The sequence below is a fragment of the Pyrgilauda ruficollis genome, unplaced genomic scaffold (assembly GCF_017590135.1).
Source record: "Pyrgilauda ruficollis isolate IOZ18807 unplaced genomic scaffold, ASM1759013v1 scaffold114, whole genome shotgun sequence".
In the NCBI taxonomy this organism is placed as follows: domain Eukaryota; kingdom Metazoa; phylum Chordata; class Aves; order Passeriformes; family Passeridae; genus Pyrgilauda; species Pyrgilauda ruficollis.
In genome coordinates, this window is record NW_024509655.1 from 903,749 (window position 1) to 921,337 (window position 17,589).

At 36.0% G+C, this 17,589-nt stretch overlaps 1 protein-coding gene across 4 annotated transcripts in view; it reads left to right on the forward strand.

Annotated features, from left to right (window-relative positions):
- LRBA (LPS responsive beige-like anchor protein) overlaps window positions 1-17,589 on the forward strand; it is a 366,577-nt gene that overhangs the window by 48,299 nt on the left and 300,689 nt on the right. For all 4 annotated transcript variants that reach the window (XM_041479868.1, XM_041479849.1, XM_041479878.1 and 1 more), the window contains exons 9-22: window positions 97-243; window positions 1,085-1,282; window positions 1,851-1,984; window positions 3,230-3,338; window positions 3,447-3,599; window positions 4,183-4,351; window positions 5,808-5,887; window positions 7,221-7,283; window positions 9,066-9,163; window positions 11,214-11,306; window positions 12,104-12,212; window positions 12,743-12,824; window positions 14,448-14,571; window positions 14,827-15,019. In XM_041479868.1, the coding sequence (XP_041335802.1) occupies window positions 97-243; window positions 1,085-1,282; window positions 1,851-1,984; window positions 3,230-3,338; window positions 3,447-3,599; window positions 4,183-4,351; window positions 5,808-5,887; window positions 7,221-7,283; window positions 9,066-9,163; window positions 11,214-11,306; window positions 12,104-12,212; window positions 12,743-12,824; window positions 14,448-14,571; window positions 14,827-15,019 (1,752 nt within the window). The remainder of the gene's footprint in view (window positions 1-96; window positions 244-1,084; window positions 1,283-1,850; window positions 1,985-3,229; window positions 3,339-3,446; window positions 3,600-4,182; window positions 4,352-5,807; window positions 5,888-7,220; window positions 7,284-9,065; window positions 9,164-11,213; window positions 11,307-12,103; window positions 12,213-12,742; window positions 12,825-14,447; window positions 14,572-14,826; window positions 15,020-17,589) is intronic.

Sequence of the window (17,589 nt, forward strand, 5' to 3'; positions counted from 1 at the left end):
CTTGTTTCTGTAAAAATATTCCCTATGAAATGCATATTTTTGCATGATTTGCTTGTGTAGCATGGATTAAACCCTGTTACTGGGTTCTGTTTTCAGACGTTTGACAAATGTTTCCTGGGCTCCTCAGAAACAGCAGATGCCAATCGAGTGTTTTGTGGGCAGATGACATCTGTTTACCTTTTTAGTGAGGCTCTCAATGCTGCTCAGATCTTTGCCATTTATCAGCTTGGCCTGGGATATAAGGTATCTTAGAATTGACTTTCCTAAGTTTAATTCTTTATGGTAGGTGTTAAGAATGTTGTGACACTTCTGTGTCCAAAAAAAAAGATCTTACATTGTAATATTTTTATTAAACTTCTATGTTTCTTCTGTAAGCCTATGTATGGCCTTAGAAGCTACAAGTAAGCATTATTTCAGTTTCATGGCTTCTTATAAAACAAAAACAATGGTGCTCCTGTTTGCTTCTCAGAATTTCCACGTTGGTGGTTGGGAGAGGGAGAACACAGCTGTTATCTCTGACTGGGTTCACTTTTTCAATGAGGCTGAACACTTTAGATCAGTTATGATGTATTTGTTTTAGAAATGTGGCTTTATAGTTGCTTGTGCTAGTGGTGGGGTTTTTTAATGTGTGAAGTGAGTGCTGAGGATTAGTTTTGTTGCAGTGATTTATTACTTGTTTTGTCATAGCCTGAGGGACACTAATTGAAGGCTGTTGTTCCCCAGCAGCTGTACAAACATACGCTAAAAAAGATGGTTCCTTTTCTATCTGCTCCGCAATTATTAGTTCTTCTGAGTGAGCATTGCTGACAGTCCTGCTGTTTCCAAGCTAATGTGGTTCTTTTACATTACCCACCATTCTGGCGATGACAGTCTTCAAAAGAATTCTGCCATTTTAATGCTGTAAAATTGACTTTGAGTCTTATGAGTATTCGGTTCTTATGAGAACCTTTCTTTATGAAAAACTGCTTGATTAAAGAAGCAACATTTTAATCATTTTTTGCAATAGTTGTACTGATCTGTGTCTTCAGTGTGCTTGATCTGATTTTTTTCTCCTTTCCTTCCTCAACCCTGCTTTCCAATCTAGGGAACGTTCAAGTTCAAGGCAGAAAGTGATCTCTTCCTCGATGAACATCACAAATTGTTGCTATATGATGGCAAACTCTCCAGTGCTATTGCTTTTATGTACAATCCAAGGGCTACAGATGCACAGCTGTGTCTTGAGTCGTCCCCTAAGGATAACCCTTCTATTTTTGTTCATTCACCACATGCCCTCATGCTGCAGGTAAATCAACATTTTCATAGATTTGGAGGGTACAAATGATTTCTGTTTGAAAACCTAAAATCCAGTTTTATAGGGATTTTGATATATTTTTTGAATTGCGCATAGGTTGGGGTTTTTTGGGTTGCTCCTGTTTCTTGAACTAAAGAGCATGCAAAAGAATCCTAGGAAAAAGAATTATTCTATTAGTAAATACAAAGGCTGGGTTAGCTTTGAAAAAAAATCCTTCTTCCTCACTTCTGACTTGTTCACTCTCCTACAGATGTTCCCTATCTCCCATCCTTTGCCCTGTTGATATGAAATCCTTTTCTTCCCTGTGCTTTGAATGCTACCTCCTGTATATTCACCTGAGGATCTGCACTGTATATCTGTGTCTAAAAGTATCTATATCTAAAGCAGTAGGTCAGGCATACTGGACATTTACTGTGACTGTGGCAGCCAATTTGTTTTTGCTGTTTCTTTTTCTTTGGTAATAATACAACTTTTATATTGAAGAAATTAAAGGCTATTTTAACAAACTTTTTATCAGTGTCTGAAGGTGGTTTCAATATTTCTTGTTTCTTCTTGTCAGGATGTGAAAGCGGTCTTGACACACTCCATCCAAAGTGCCCTGCACTCCATTGGAGGAGTGCAGGTGCTTTTCCCTCTCTTTGCACAGTTGGACTATAGGCAATATTCCTCAGACCACATTGACACAACTGTTTGGTGAGTGCATGTACTTGCAGTGTCCTGGGCTTTGTTCCTTTGAAGTAAATGAAATTACCTATTGTTTTATCAAATGACAGAGTAGTTTGCATTGTCTTGTGCAACAATGAATTATGTCTAACAACAAAAAGTGTACAGGCAGGACCTCAAAGTGCTGTACTTGTTTGCACCACGTGTTCTGTGAAAGGTCACAGAGAATCAAAATGTACACAAATTTTATAGTTGACAATTTTCTGTGTAGCAGAATTATGGGTAATATTCCTGAGCTTATTCCTTTCATGGAGAGAATTCACTGGGGGAAGCTTCAAGAGAAACTCTGGGAAGGCTGAATGTTTCAGCGACATGAAGCCATGCCTTGGAATTTTTCTTCGTTTTGTTTCAACCTTCAGATTTTTGGAAGATACTGTTACTTAGTGTTGCTGCTAGGCTTTTCCTCTGGTTTGAGCTCTGTTTCAACTCCATCCAACTTCTGAACATCCAGACACAGAGCTTCTAAGACCTAGAGCTCCTAAGTTAAAGAGCAGCAGTAAAAGCAAAGGGATTGATTTTTAGAGTTCTGGTGTAATTTGCTCTGATTCATTGCATTTGTAGTTTCATGACTGTCTAAAGATTGTCTGTATCCATACTGTTTCTTAGAAGGGATGATCGCAATATTCCTTCAGCCCATCTGTTTGTGTCTGTGTGTTTCCTGAGCTGGCTCAGACTTGGGCATCTATGCGATAAGTCAGGGATTTGATGCAGTTGCAAACTGGCCCAGCAATAAAGGGGTTTTCAGCTGGTTAAAGTCTTGATCCACAGGCAGTAGTGCCTTGACAGGAATATTACCTCTGGCAGCAGCATAGCAGCAAAGCTGTGTCTACAAAAATATTTGCTCATCTGATAGCTTAAGAAGTAGAATGGCAATCATAACTGATGTTGCAGAAGTTTGTAGCTGAAACATGAAGCAGAGAGTAGTACAAACTTAACTGTTGCACTTCTTGAAAAAATTCAGAAGGATTTTCCTTTTATATGGTTATCTCAGAGTCCAGAATTTCAAGTTAGAAAAGCATTAATAAAATAAGTAAGTTTTTTGAAGCAAGCATTCAAAATTTAGTCTTGCTTTTTGTTTTAAAAGTTCTGATTTACATAACAGAATATTTACATAACATGTGTCTCAGGGTTGTGTGGTGGGAGAGTTAATTTGGAAATACTTTGTCTTGCTGTAACCCAGTAACACATTTCTGTTTACTAAAACATGTTTTCCAGTTCTACTTTACTGGCATTCATCATGGAGTTGTTGAAGAACTCTATTGCTATGCAAGAACAGATGCTTTCCTGTAAAGGCTTCCTTGTGATAGGACACAGCCTAGAAAAGGTAAAGTAAATCTTCCTTGATGTTTTACATTAATGTTGAATTTTTTTAAAATTAAATATTTTTCCTAGACTGTTGCAGTGCTCTCCTTAAGCAAATCTTCTTTTGCAGTCTTCCAAGGCTCATGTTACCAGAGCTGTGCTAGACCTTTGCCTTGCCTTCTCAAAATACCTGAGCAATTTACACAATGGGGTACCCCTGCTGAAGCAGCTGTGTGATCATGTTCTCCTGAATCCTGCAATATGGATTCATATCCCAGCACAGGTAAAATTGCTTATTCTTATCAATAAGGTATCTTACTGTGTATTGATTTGGGAGTGTTGATACTAAGCCTTGACTTCAAAGAATTACGAATTCATCCAGGAATTCTCTTCAGCCTCTGCTTTGCTGCATATAGTGGTCGAGTTTTGCAGACTCTCAGGGTTTTCTGGGATGTGGGAAATGTGCAGTGTTCTGCAGAACAGAGTTGTGACTTTTGACCCAGACTGGGAAGGAAGTGTTAATGGGTTAGTTGGGAAAAACTCAGCAATTTTTGAAGGGAAATTATCTTGGTTGTCCGATTTTAAGTCTTGATATAAATTGAAAGTGAGTATTTTTGTTTTGGTCAATTTCTGTTCTCTGACAGTGAAAAATTTTGATCAAAACTTTGCAGCTGAAACCTTTTTATCAGCACTGCATGATTTCAGAAATATAATTAAATTTTTCATCAGTTTTCAGAGGTTTTAAGACTAAGCTATGCTGAGAAAATCTATTTAGGACATTTTGATAGATGAAATGTAAGAATTCAGTTGTCTGACATGCTGTAATTCAGGTGTGATGATTTTTGTTTTCCTGACTGGTGGTGTAGGTTCAGCTGACCCTGTATACTTACCTGTCTACCGAGTTCATTGCCACTGTTAACATTTATGGAGCAATCCGGCGGGTTGGGACGGTTCTTTTGGTCATGCACACCCTCAAGTATTATTACTGGGTGGTGAACCCTCAGGATCGCAGTGGGGTAACTCCCAAGGGCATAGGTATGTACATATATATATATATATATTGATTTTTATTCTCACAATCTGATGTTTGTTTTAAGAAAGTTTTATATACACTGTTTAGAATAGAACCATCAGTTCTTCAGAAATAATTAATGGGGTGGGTTGCCTGTAACAGTGTGAGCGGTGTGCTTTTGTCCTTGAAAGATTTTTTTTCACAATCTATAGGAAACTTTCTTTAGAAGTCATATCCTCTGTCATCAGACACCTATGTAAACTGATACTGGACAGAGGTGGTCAGAGAAATGGTAGGATGTTGGTACAGTAGAGCTGTTCTTGGGAATATAGCCTTTCTCTGTAATTTTTGGAATTTCAGAGAGAGAAGCAGGTGATGGGAGAGAGCTAGATTTACTAGGGGTGAGTGCTCCCTAGATGAGTCTGACTTCCTGCCACCATCTTCTTGAAATTATCAGCCTTGCCTGTTAGAGGGCTGTGAGGATTGTTTTGTAGTATTTTTCATCCTTTAAGAAGCAAAGCATGCATGTTTTTAGTCTCTTTATTTTTAGCCTCTTGTGGATTTACTTAGTTTCGTAACTCATTTATTGAGCCTGAGGCAAGTGGATGAGTAGGATAGTCTTAGTAATGCAGTTTAATGGCTTATTTTGACTAGGCTGGTTTATACTGAAAATAGCTGTTCTTAAACCAAGTATGCCTGTGGGCCTATGCTCTTTATAAAATTAGACTCATATGATCACTTTCATTCTCTAGATGGTTTGCTTTTCTGTGATGATTAAGATAATGAGAACTGTGACCCTGCAGGCAAATGTAAAAACTATCCCCCAAAATGTATTTGCAGCACTTCATTTGCTTTCTGTACCAAAGCTTTTATTTGACTTTGACATTTGGTTGCACCTGTTTTTTTAACTTTGCTCTCCTGGGAGCTACTGAGTGTTTGAGTACTTGTAATGTTTCTTTGAAAGTCTGCTTTACGCAGAGATGGCAGAAGCCAGTCCTTTTTGACTTTGAGTTAAAAATGTAAGTCATGTCTTTCAAGGTACTCTTCATACATGGCATTGTAAGATCAATTTCTGTGTATTTAGCCAGTGTATTATAATGGCATGTAGCTCTTGCTTTGAACTATGGCAGAACTTGAGAAAAACCTGTAAACTGCAAAAATTTGAAATGTAGAAATTCTGACCTAAAGCTCTTGTATCAGTCTTATTCCTTGCATGAAGTTGGTTTATAGCACTACAAGGAAACATTAAAATCATCAGAATTTAGATGAAGCCTTAGTGGAACCTCACTAATCAGGCATTTTGCTAATAAAAAGTGATAAAACACAGTAGTGTTTTGTGGTCTGAAGTAGAGGGTGGGAAGACATAGAATGGTGCCTTCTTCACCCAGAAAATGCCTTTTATTTTTCTTTCTGTGAAAATGCTGTCTGTGCTAATAACGACTGTTAATTTTTATTTTATATATCTACTTTATTTTGTAGATGGTCCACGGCCTACTCAGAAGGAGATTTTATCACTGCGAGCATTTTTGTTGATGTTCATTAAACAGCTAGTCATGAAGGTAGGATAGCTGTAAATTATGCTGGAATATTTGAGTTTCTTTTCACAAAAAAATGCCTAACATGCTTTAAACATGTTGAATTTTGTGATAGTAACTAAACAGAAAAAGCCATGTAAGGTGCTTCTTTTTGTTGTGGCTCTTGCCACGGACAGCGGTGCTAAAGGATGCATTTTTTTCATTTTATCCCCCTTCTAAGCTATTTTTATCAGAAGTAGAGCTGTTGTTAGCTTAGAAATGTTTACTGGTGGGGAAATAAGTATTTAGTTTTGGTTTTTTTAAATGAACAGTATCAGCTATGTCATACGTGCCTAGAGACCAAATAGAAGTATTTGACACTATGTGCTGTGGGTCAGTGGGACAGAGGAGGATAAAAAAGACTATCAGTAAGTTTCACAACTGTTTCTTGGGTATTAGAGGAATATTGGAATTCAGCAGCTCTGTTGCTTATAGGCTCTTCATGACCTTTTCCTATCATAGGTTTTTGGTCTCTCTGTGTAAGCCCTGCTCAGCAATAACAAAAATATCTCTATGTTATCAATACTGTTTCCATCACAAATCCAAACCATAGCTGTGTGCTGTCTCCTGTAAGTAAATTCTACCCCAACCAAAACCAGCACAACCAAAAATAGAACATCTGTCGAAAAAGTTTGAGTTTGATCCTTTGTCAAGTTTTCTGTTTGTACATAGTGGTGCAAAATCTTTTTAGGAAGTGAAAGACTTGGTTTAAAAAATAAAAGCCCCTGAAGTGAAGAAGCCTGCTTTTGCCTACCCTCATCCTGTTCTTAGAAACTGTTGGTTTTTATTTTATTTTCACAAAAAATACTTCAAGGCATATTGCTGGCATAGGTGCCATAAATGATTGAGATTTCTTCAAAGTTGATAGCAACGGAAGATGGGCTTCTCTAGTGGAAAATAAGAAGCAAACATAGATATGGGTATAGCTAAGAGGCTTATAATTAAACATCCAGATCTGCTTTTGAGTCCTTTATGCCACCTCAATTGAATTCTTCTGTTAACAGGAAGCTCTCAGTTGAAATTGACTGTATCAATTAACATGTATTACTCTAACAATTTCATATACAATATTGCTATTTATATTGTTTTTATGTGTTGAAATTGCTTTAAACCACTTTTATGGCGTTCAGTGGGTGCTTTTGGGGGCAGGGAAGAAGCTACCTTGCAGCCATGAAGCTATTACAGGATCAAGTGAAAGCAAATTTGTTGTGTGGTACTTGCTTTGTGATATAAACATTTCTTGTAACAATTCTTTTTTTTTTTGGAAATAGCATTCTATACTTGAAAGCTGATACTTAAAACCTGTTTGTTTTTAAAGGACTATGGAATAAAAGAAGATGAATTGCAGGCTATCCTCAATTACCTGCTTACTATACATGAGGTAATTTTTAATTTGGAGGGTGTGTTTATGAAGAATGGCATACTAGTGCTGTTTGTGACCAAATGTTTGAATAATTTCAAATATAACCTCCTTTATGCCACAAGATGGCTCTGCAGAGGAAGGAGCAAACATTGTCCAATTTTTCAGAGAAGTGTGCTGATATGCCAATATTCTTGCAGTGGTTTAAGCACTATGTTCAATGTTAGATTGAAGTTCATTAAGCCAGTAAGTCAAAATGGTTTCTTATGTTCTACAAACCAATTTACCAAGCAGAAAAACAGATGGTGAGACTGACTTTAAAAAAAGTCAAAACCTTGTTTTAGGCTGCCTAAGTAATATTTTTTGTTTTATTTTTCCTCATTTTTTTTATTTTGCTTCTTAAATAAAGCAATAAAATTGAAAACATGCATTAAAAAATAAAGATGTATGTTAATGGCATCTAAGAGAAGCATACAAACTTAATTGGGAGAAAATGTTGGTTACCACTGATACATCTGCATCTTCATATTTTAGCACCAGGAAAAGGCACTTTATGCCAGATGCAGCATCAAAGACAAGGGAAATGGGGACATAAATCTAACTGATCTCATCTCTGTAACGGTGCTTGAAATGGGTAAAATAAGGAATTAATTGAACTTCATTTCAAGCAGTATAGATTTTTTATTTTTAAAGAATTTTGCTTACACCTATATTTTCATTTTATTCTCTGTGCTGGTTACTACTGCTTGGTATTGCCATAGTCAAGCAATTCTACTTTATGTGAAGTAAATAATAAGACCCTTGGTAAGAGTGAACTAAAATAGCAGAAGCTTTATATAGGCTTCAGATGAGGATGTAATGTTTTAAATATCTTGGCAGTTTGCATATTCATGTGTCAAAGATCCATGAATGCTGAATCCCACAATCTAACTGTGAATTCAGAAAAGTATCAACAAAAAAATTAAATTTAGCCTTCTCATATGGCTAAATAGTGATAGTATCTGTAACATCAGCTGTTAATATCATCAGGTGAACAGAGTTGTTCAGGAGGATTTAAAACTGATTTTCTAATTGAGGATTAGAGTATTTGTTCAGAATACTCTAGAGTAAAGAATCAGAGTATTTGTTTAAAAGTATTGGTCACTGTTTTATTTGTGGACTCTTTTTTTTTTAAAATAAACTTTCATTTTAATACGACAGAGTATGGGAAAAGACAGTTACATTTGTTATTTCTTAGGTTAGTTTTAGTTACAATGAACTTGGAACAAATTAATGAAATGTAGCTTAGAGTGATTTAAATTAAAAGTATGGAAAAATTTACTAAGCGGCTTGAATTATCCATTTAAAATATTGTCTGTGGCAGGTGGTAGTATTTTTTTCCTCATTTGAATATTTCTGAGTAGAAACTTTTCATTAAACGCCACCCTGTGCCCCAAAAAATGTGCAGCCATTTATTTGTAGCTCCTGTGCAGGAAAGGATTGGGAAATACGCAGGCAAACAGAGGAGCACGTGTGTGGAAGGAAGTAACATGGTCTAAATTTCCATTGCCTGTCAAATCCTTACATCCCAGACACTGATATATCACTTTTCACCCTAAACAGTTTAGTACAGTTTTTGCAATGTTTTCTCCTCCACTTGCCTTTAGAGCTATAGCTCTTTTGATCCTGGCCAAAGTGATTTGACCCTTAGTTTCTTATTAATCTCCACATACTTTTGAAATATTTTATAGTGGTTCTTTTAGCCGAAACAATGTTCTAGTGTGTATGTGTTGTGAATTCAAATTTGTAACTTTTATCCAACAGGATGACAATCTAATGGATGTCTTGCAGTTGCTGGTTGCTCTGATGTCAGAGCATCCTGGTTCTATGATCCCTGCATTTGATCAGAGGAATGGATTACAGTAAGTTAGAATTTTCTAAGTGGGAAAAAGGAAACAGTGTTTTGACCATACTGTTGCTTGCAAGTATTCCCATGAAATCTGAATGGTTCTCATCAGTGTGTGTGTTGCAATCCACACCGCAACAATAGACTCCTCATCTTAGGAGATTTTTGGGTCCAGTTGTTCATTTTGACAAGAGGTGCTGTTGGATTTATTATCAATGAGGTGTTTTTTTTAATGTTTCCAAGCTGTCAGTCACACTTAAAACAGGGAGTGATCCATTTCAGTCTGTGCATTGATGTCTTCATCTACTGGTGCTCTGTCTTCAGCCCCCCATTCTTACAGATGTCTTAGAACTGGAAAGAGGCTGACAAAAATTGATTCAGATGTCTTCTGATCCTTGTTAGTTTTCTTCCTTTTTTTTTCCCCCATAGGACTTTTCCAGAAAAACTTTTTATTTGTTTAAAAGTAGCACTTTGTGCTATGCACTGTTTGGAATCTTTTTCCCAACAAACAGAAAAAAAGTGTTTAACACTATTGTGAGAGAAAAGTAGGGGAAGTAGCAAATTTTACTTGTACAAGTACAAAATCTGCTAGAGGAGTTAAGTTGTGACTCTTTTTGTCTTGTGGCTCTCAGAGGGTGGTCACAGTATTGAACTTTTCTAATTTAGCAGGAACCTGCCTGAACGTAGTGGGGGAAAAATTGGTATGCGCAAACAAATGTAAGAACAATTCACAGAAGGATATGGGGAATACTAATTCTCTCACTGTGCAAAGGCAGAGTCTCATTTCTTACATTTAGCTGCACCTATTGGTTAATCGCCGTTTATATTTTTTTTTCCAGTTGTCCTTTCTCAAGAGACTGCATTCAGGCATGGTTCTAATTGTATTCTCCCCTTTTAGTGCTACACTGATTTTTATTTTTCTTTTTACCCATTTTCATCAGATTTGATTTCATTTGTATGGTAATGTGTTACGTATGGGAAACTAATAAAAAACTCTAAAGTATTTGAATGTGAGGTTGGGTCTCCAATGCAGTACATTTGGTTTTATTTAACAACTAGCAGTAGGTGCTTTTTTTTTTGTTAACAAGTATATGAGCAAGTCAGCATGAATAGTGAGTCCACAGTGAGAAATCACTTTGTTTTCCTGTCTCATTTGTTACACTCCTTGCTCTGGTATTGTCTCCAGTCACTTAATGGAGTGTTTGTATGTTTCTTGATACATCTACTTTTTGTGATTAAGGCATGATAATCTTGAAATTTAAAAATAATTTTCCAAAACTTTGTAAATATTTGGAGTTCTCTTAAAATTAAAAATGTTAGAGTAACCAATCTAGTGGGGGGAAGAAAAAAAAAAGAAAGGAAATGCTTTTCCCCTATATAATTAGGAAACCCTGATAGTGTTCTGTAAAGAAAAGCAGAGAAATGGATTCTATTGCTTGAATGGCCAGTGTATCATCAGTTGTGCTTATTTCTTTCCCTCTGTAGTTTTTGTGGTTGCAGAATTCTCCAGGATAAATTATTTTTTATACATAACTGTTTTTTAGTCACCCTTAGATTTTAGCTTTAATTCTGGTATAGAACTATTTTTTTTGTCTTAGTTCAGGCGTCCTGAGAATTATTTTTGGGTATATAAAAATAAAAGTACCTAACTATTGACGAATGTTCAGTTATGTATAGATAAGGCCTAAAAACTTAAAGTCCTTTGAACTCTTTAAAACTTGCGGATCTAAAATGCCATGTTGTAACATGGAATAGTTTTGGAAAGGCTCTCCAAAATTCTTTACATGAGGTAGGCTTTTTCCTTCCCCCTAGTCCATGTAGATAAGTAGAATCATATTTCACAGATTTAAAGATCTGTTGAATACTATGAACCGCAGTCCAGCTAGAATCAGATAGTGATGTGGCCCTAAGCACTTGACTGTCTAAAAAGTGATGAAAGAAATTGAATGTAACTGATAAATGTATTTAGATGTCTTCAAAGTTTTTATGGGAGGTTTACAAGGACCAAAAACCTGCATTTGTTATTCCTCACACTGACAGAAGACCAACGTGTTTTCTCCACTTAGGGTTGTCTACAAGCTTTTAGCATCACAAAGTGAAGGCATCAGGGTGCAAGCTCTGAAAGTGATGGGATATTTCTTAAAGCATCTTTCTCCAAAGTAAGTACTGATTTGGGTCTTAAAACTAAACTTCCCAAAAAAGGAAGGAGTAAAGGTAGGTTGTGACACAGACATTCTGTTATATATATATATATATTTGGTTATAAATTATTGGGTGTATGTACACACATTTGTGTGTAAAGGAGAAAAAGCTATAATGGAGGTTAATCACTAAATAGGCTTCACTGAATAGGAGCTACTTTTCTTCAACTACCCCTCAGTCTATTTGTCACAAATATATTTTGGATATGGTGGAATTGCTTGTTGCTGGTAGCTAGTGTCCAGGCATTATCATTTCCTTGTCCGGCTGATGCTTGCATGCAGCATGGCCTCCTTCTTTTTAGTGACCCTTTTCCAGTGAAATCAGTAGCAAGAATTAGACTGGTGAGATGGAACCCCATGTTACTGAGAACTAGGTTTAATATGTCTTGAGTTGACTGTGATAGTAAATAACTATTGTGATTGCTGTCCATGGTTGCATTTTTGAGTGAAATGAAGGTAAAGGTGTGCTTTCCTCAGTGTTTATCCAGAAATCCCCAAGGCTGTGTTTCAGCTTTTTGGGCCCATGGGTGAGTGGACCTCATTTATGGAAGAAAGGTGGCTGCCTTCAGGGAATGATTTGTCCTTTCAGAATCTCAACACTTCCCTTTTCCTTCACCAAAAGTGGAAGACGTAAGGAACCAACAGGAAAAATATCTTACCAGTGATTTTGTGTTTCTTGAGGCACAATGTGTTAAACTTTTTCTCCCCTAAAGCAAATGGAATGCATGTTGTTTAATCTTTCTCTACCATTTTAGGAGAAAAGCTGAAGTCATGCTTGGACATGGATTGTTCTCTTTGTTGGCTGAAAGGCTGATGCTTCAGACAAGCTTATTCACCATGACCACATACAATGTCCTGTTTGAGGTAGTCACACACTGTAGTTAGGATCCAATCTTTCTAATTACTTGTAAGACATTGTTAGAAAATTGCTTACATATTTGTGCTGATATGTTCCAGATGACATTAAACCTTAGTGTGATGCAGCTGAATGCTGCTTTTTTTGCCCCCAAAGCTTACTATGGATTTATCCCCTCCTTAACTTGGTTATGCTCATTATGAACAATTGTAGATAATCAGTAACCTGTATGTTTTAGCCAGATGCTCATGTAGATGTGGAATTTTATTATAGCAATGATCTTGCCTTAGGATAATTGCTTTGGTTAGATTCACATTCATCTTCCAGTGTACTTTAAATAAGAGTGTGCACTTAAGAGAGAAATAAAAGAATAAAGTAGCTTATAGATGTTTAGAAACAGGATGAAATAAATTATTAAGAAAGCAAGTGGGGATTTTTTGGATGATTTTTAGAATGATGGTGATTATGCTGCATCCAACTATTTTTCAGTAAGCTGTCTTCATGTACATTGATATGGCATCTTCTTCTTTCTTGCTAGATTCTGACTGAACAAATTTGCACTCAAGTAATACATAAACAACATCCTGACCCAGATTCAACGGTGAAGATACAAAATCCTCGTAAGAATGATACACATTTTTAAGTGCTACCTTAAGAAAAGTCTGCTTTAAAAGAATCCCACAAATGAACAAGCTTCTTAATTACATCTACCAGTCTTCTAATCTCAGTTTTACAATTTTTTTTACTCTAAAATACAGATAACTTGTATTTAATTGGAGTTCCATACACAGTATTTTTGAAAGACATCTTATGTGTCTGTAGTTCATAACTCACCTTTTTTGGCTGTGCAGTCGCATTATAAAATGGTTTTTCAAGACATTTATGCACAGGATACTTTGATTTAATACATGTTAAGGTTCCAGCAAAATTCTGAATGCATTATTTAGTGATGTCAGACTAAATTACCTTAAGTATAGAAACACCTTTCATCTTAAATTACGTTCAGTATGACAATGCTAGGTGGAAAATAGGATAAATGTATCTGTTCACTGTTTTGGTTAGCTTACTTTATTGGAAATATCTTGATATGAAACTTTAGATGTCTTTTGAACTGAGAGAAAATACTGATCTCCTTTTCTGAATTATATACATCATTGATGTGTTCTGTGCATAATAGAATGGACTTACTATAGCTTTGCGAGTTAACTTTTTTCTGGAGAAATGACAGATTTTTTACTTTTGTAGCTGCTTTGTCATTAAGCGTAGGTCATAGTTGTAGGTTTACTTCAGGTGGAAAGTGGGGGAAGAGAAAAGAAAGCAAAGCAGATATGGAGGAAAGTAATCTGGTTGCATTATGCCATTTTCCTTCTGGTAAACTTGTATGAAGCAAGAGATATTAGCAGGTTTCTGTTGCTTTCTCCTAAGATTTTTAGAGTTGACAGTCTCTGCTGTGGTCAGTATAGACTATATGGAGACTGAGTTGATTCTGAAATAATATAGGTCTGGTAGGAAGAGTGACTTTTAGAGTCCCTTTTTTAGTTCATTGCTGTTATTAAATTAGGAATTTCTCTTTAAAGAACTTGTACAAGATGAACTGCAACTATCACAGTGACTGTGTTCAAATTGCACCCTAATTCATTTCCAAAGTTGACTTCTTTTAAAGTAACAAGAAAAGTCACCGCCCCTGTGGTTCAAAAAGTGTGATGTACCCTGAATTTTGACCTCCTAAAAATACAGAAAACGTTGTGATCATAAGAAATAAAATTTTATATTAGGAAGGTTTTTTATAACAGAAACTGATAAGTTTAATGGGAAGTTGGTCACATTCTTTGAAAATTCAGTATTGTTAAGGTAGAGCAAAATCTCATAAGGTAGAGCATTTTTCTCATATATTGGTTTTCTAATGCATGTTTTTTTATGTGAACCTCATGTAAAAATTGTTCTGACAGATTCTGATAGCTTGTCAATTGTTATGCAGTAATATTTGTGTTGCTTAAATATGGTAATTCAATTAACTACATTTTCTTTAGAGGCATACAAATCCCCCGATGGGTTACTAGGTTTGAAAAGTATTGGAAGAAGGGGTTTATTTTGCTTAAACCTTCTTCTCCAATAGAGGTGTGCTTTTTCTCAGTATAAAATTTTATGTGGTGTCACTTTCCTTGTGCAAACACTGTTGAGAGGCCTTGTGTTTTATGCTGTGCGTAGTCCTAATATTTTGTTACTCATGAACTGTTTTACAGAGATTTTGAAGGTTATTGCGATCCTGATCCGTAATTCTCCACAGTGTCCAGAAAGTCTGGAGGTCCGGCGAGCCTTTCTCTCAGATATGATTAAACTGTTTAATAACAGCAGAGAAAACAGGAGGTAAGATGGTTTGCTCTATGTATAAGTATATAAAATAAAAAATGAAGTCTCCTAGTAAATTAACTCATGAGGACAGATACAGCTTCACTGCTGTTTCAGCAAATTTTGTACTTTAGCAAAGTCTTCAGTATGAAAAATTAGAGAAGCTTGCATGTAGCAATTTTTTAAAGCATGTTGGATTCTTGACTTAGCTGTTGTATAGATTTCTAAGATATATTTTATAATACGATTCAACAGCATGCGTGTGTTTTGCAGGAGTTTGTTGCAGTGCTCTGTCTGGCAGGAGTGGATGCTTTCCCTTTGTTGTTTTAATCCAAAGACTTCTGAGGAGCAGAAGATAACTGAGATGGTGTACACCATATTTCGGATTTTGCTGTACCATGCAATAAAATATGAGTGGGGTGGCTGGCGTGTGTGGGTGGATACACTGTCAATCACACATTCAAAGGTGAGATTAATCAAATTTTAGGAGCATTTGTGAAAAATTTTGGTGCTGGTCTTGCTTTTTACTAACAGCATGAACACAAGGTGGCGCGCCATAGCTGTTCATCAACAAAAATACCTTTTAGTAACATCAAAAGGCTGTAAAACAAATCAGTAAAAAGCAAAGAAATCCAAGTTAAGGCAGATGCTTCTGTTGTTAAACTGTCATGGAATATGGGGTGAGAGTGCAAATCCATGCTGCATGAATGAGACTATTACCCTTTGTTATTGTTCTGTCTGAATTTTGTTGTTGTTAGAACCAGAGTTACATCATAAAAGTTATTAGTGGTTCTCTGAATGAGGCACAGTAGTGCAAAAGGTATTTTATACTGCCTTATTCTAAACAAAGGAGTGAGGCCAGTGTGGGCCTCAGAATTATTCTGGTTGTCAGAATATTTATTTAAAATGAATTAAGTTATAAATTACCTATTTCTCAGTGTGTGCAACTTAGCAGTGTGAAAAGGACATCTGTGAATGCAAAAGATCACTTTATGATACTAAGGAATTGTTAGCATTTCTGAGGTCTTGGATTTTGAAAAAAATCTTTTTCTTAGAAAAAGTCAGTCTCTGCAGACAGCAAGAACCTTGTTATTTTGCAGCTCTATTTATTGCATTCAGAGGTCCATAGTGCATTCTTAGGCTATGGGGAGACAATTGTAGAAATCTTTGTAATAAAAATGGTGAAATAACTTTATTAAACAGTCACTTAGCTAAGTGGAATTCCTGTGCAAAGTACCCATGGCCACATTTGAACTCTTACAGAGATCACATTTTCAGTGTTGGATCATTCTTAATATGCTTTTTTGTCGGCAAAACCAGTTTCCTCTCCTTGCCCCAAGATGCAGAGAGCATGGGTGAATTGTACAATGGCAGGCTGTAACCAGAGTAAAGATCCCTAACGTGCTTTTATATAAAACTGGCGTAGTTTAGCATGTGTGTGATTGCTGGGGATCACTGGGAATTGTCCCTGGGGAAAGATGGAGAGGTGAATAAAGGAAGACCACCTTTTTAATTCTTAGAGCTTTGGTGTCTTGAATTTAGAAATTAGCTAGCACATTATCTTATAATCTGTAGTTCTATTCCTAGACTCCTTTTGTAAGATAATGTAATGTCAGAAATCTCGTTTAAACAACATCTATGTCAGAAAGGTTATATGGATTTTTGGTCATTCTTTTCAGTGACTTAATGTGGCTAATCAATGCTGTAGAGTTCCTAGAGAAAAACCCCCAAGATTTTATTGTGATGCCATGGCCAAATGTCAAGAACAAAAACCAGCAGTTTTAGAAAAGACCAAAAAATAGATAGGCATAGATAATGTTGGTCTGGTTTATTAATTTCTATTTTAAGAGCTGTATGTTTTTGTGAAATACCATAGTGAATGAGAAGAGGACCTGCTTCAGTCTGTGTTTCTCATTTTTTGTTCTTTGGTTGTAGGAGTAACTCCCTGTAAGTTTTCTCAAGTCTAACTTTGTTGACTTTCTGGTCAATTTATAATAGCTGCCTGTTCTTCCAGCCCATTTCAGAAGAAGTTGAATGATGGCAAGTTTGGAAGTGTATGAGTGTGGGCAGAGTGTGGTGGTGGAATATTGAATGACTCCTAAAGGAATTCAGTTTGTTTGGATATCAGTACTAATACTAGTTCCAGAAGCCTAAATGACAGTGTTTAAACAGCAAAAGCAGCCAGAAACTAACTTGACAATATTGATATGAATGATGGTGCCATTATCAAGATTTTAAAATTTCAACTTTATTATGCACTTTCCGTTTGACTTTTTTGTAAATAATACATACAATTCATGCAACTAGCCATATAAAACTAGATGATTCTTCAGAGCTGTCTGTTAATTACATAAATATAAATTAGGATAAATCACAAAAAAAAAAGTCTTGAAAAATGTCCTTGTAAACACATAATTATAATGATTTTTTAATCCTGTTAATTTTACTTATTTTAAATAGTCTTATATCCTGTTTTACCACCACTGCAATTCATAGAGATTAACACATAACCTCGTGTACACATAATTCAGTGGGCAAATTGTTCGATGCTAAGTGCATTTCAGATGTTTTTGATTTCTAGCATGCTTTCAAAGTAATGTGGGAATTATGGGAACAAAAATATTTCCTTAACATTGCTAAAAGAATAACCAGTTTGGGTTTTTCCTATTTCTCTCTAATTGTATTAGGTTACTGCTTATTTTTCCTTTTTACAACCCTCTGTGCCATTCGTGCCACTAATTTATAACACCATTCTATGATAAAGAACAAGTACATAAAGGACCAGTGTTACACAATTGGATAGGTTTTGCAGAGCTACACATCAAGATACATGCAGCTGCTATAAAAAGCCAAAGAAACTCAATTGCAATTTTATTGTCCAGTTTGATAGATTTCCTGCCACCTTTGTAGCAGGGAAGCTGTTTGTCACTGTAACCCTCTCCTCCAACAGCTACACAGTGTTTTATAAACAACAGTGGCTTTTCCAGCATAATTGCACTGCATTGGCTTCCTTGCATTCAGGATTTAGAAGGTGTG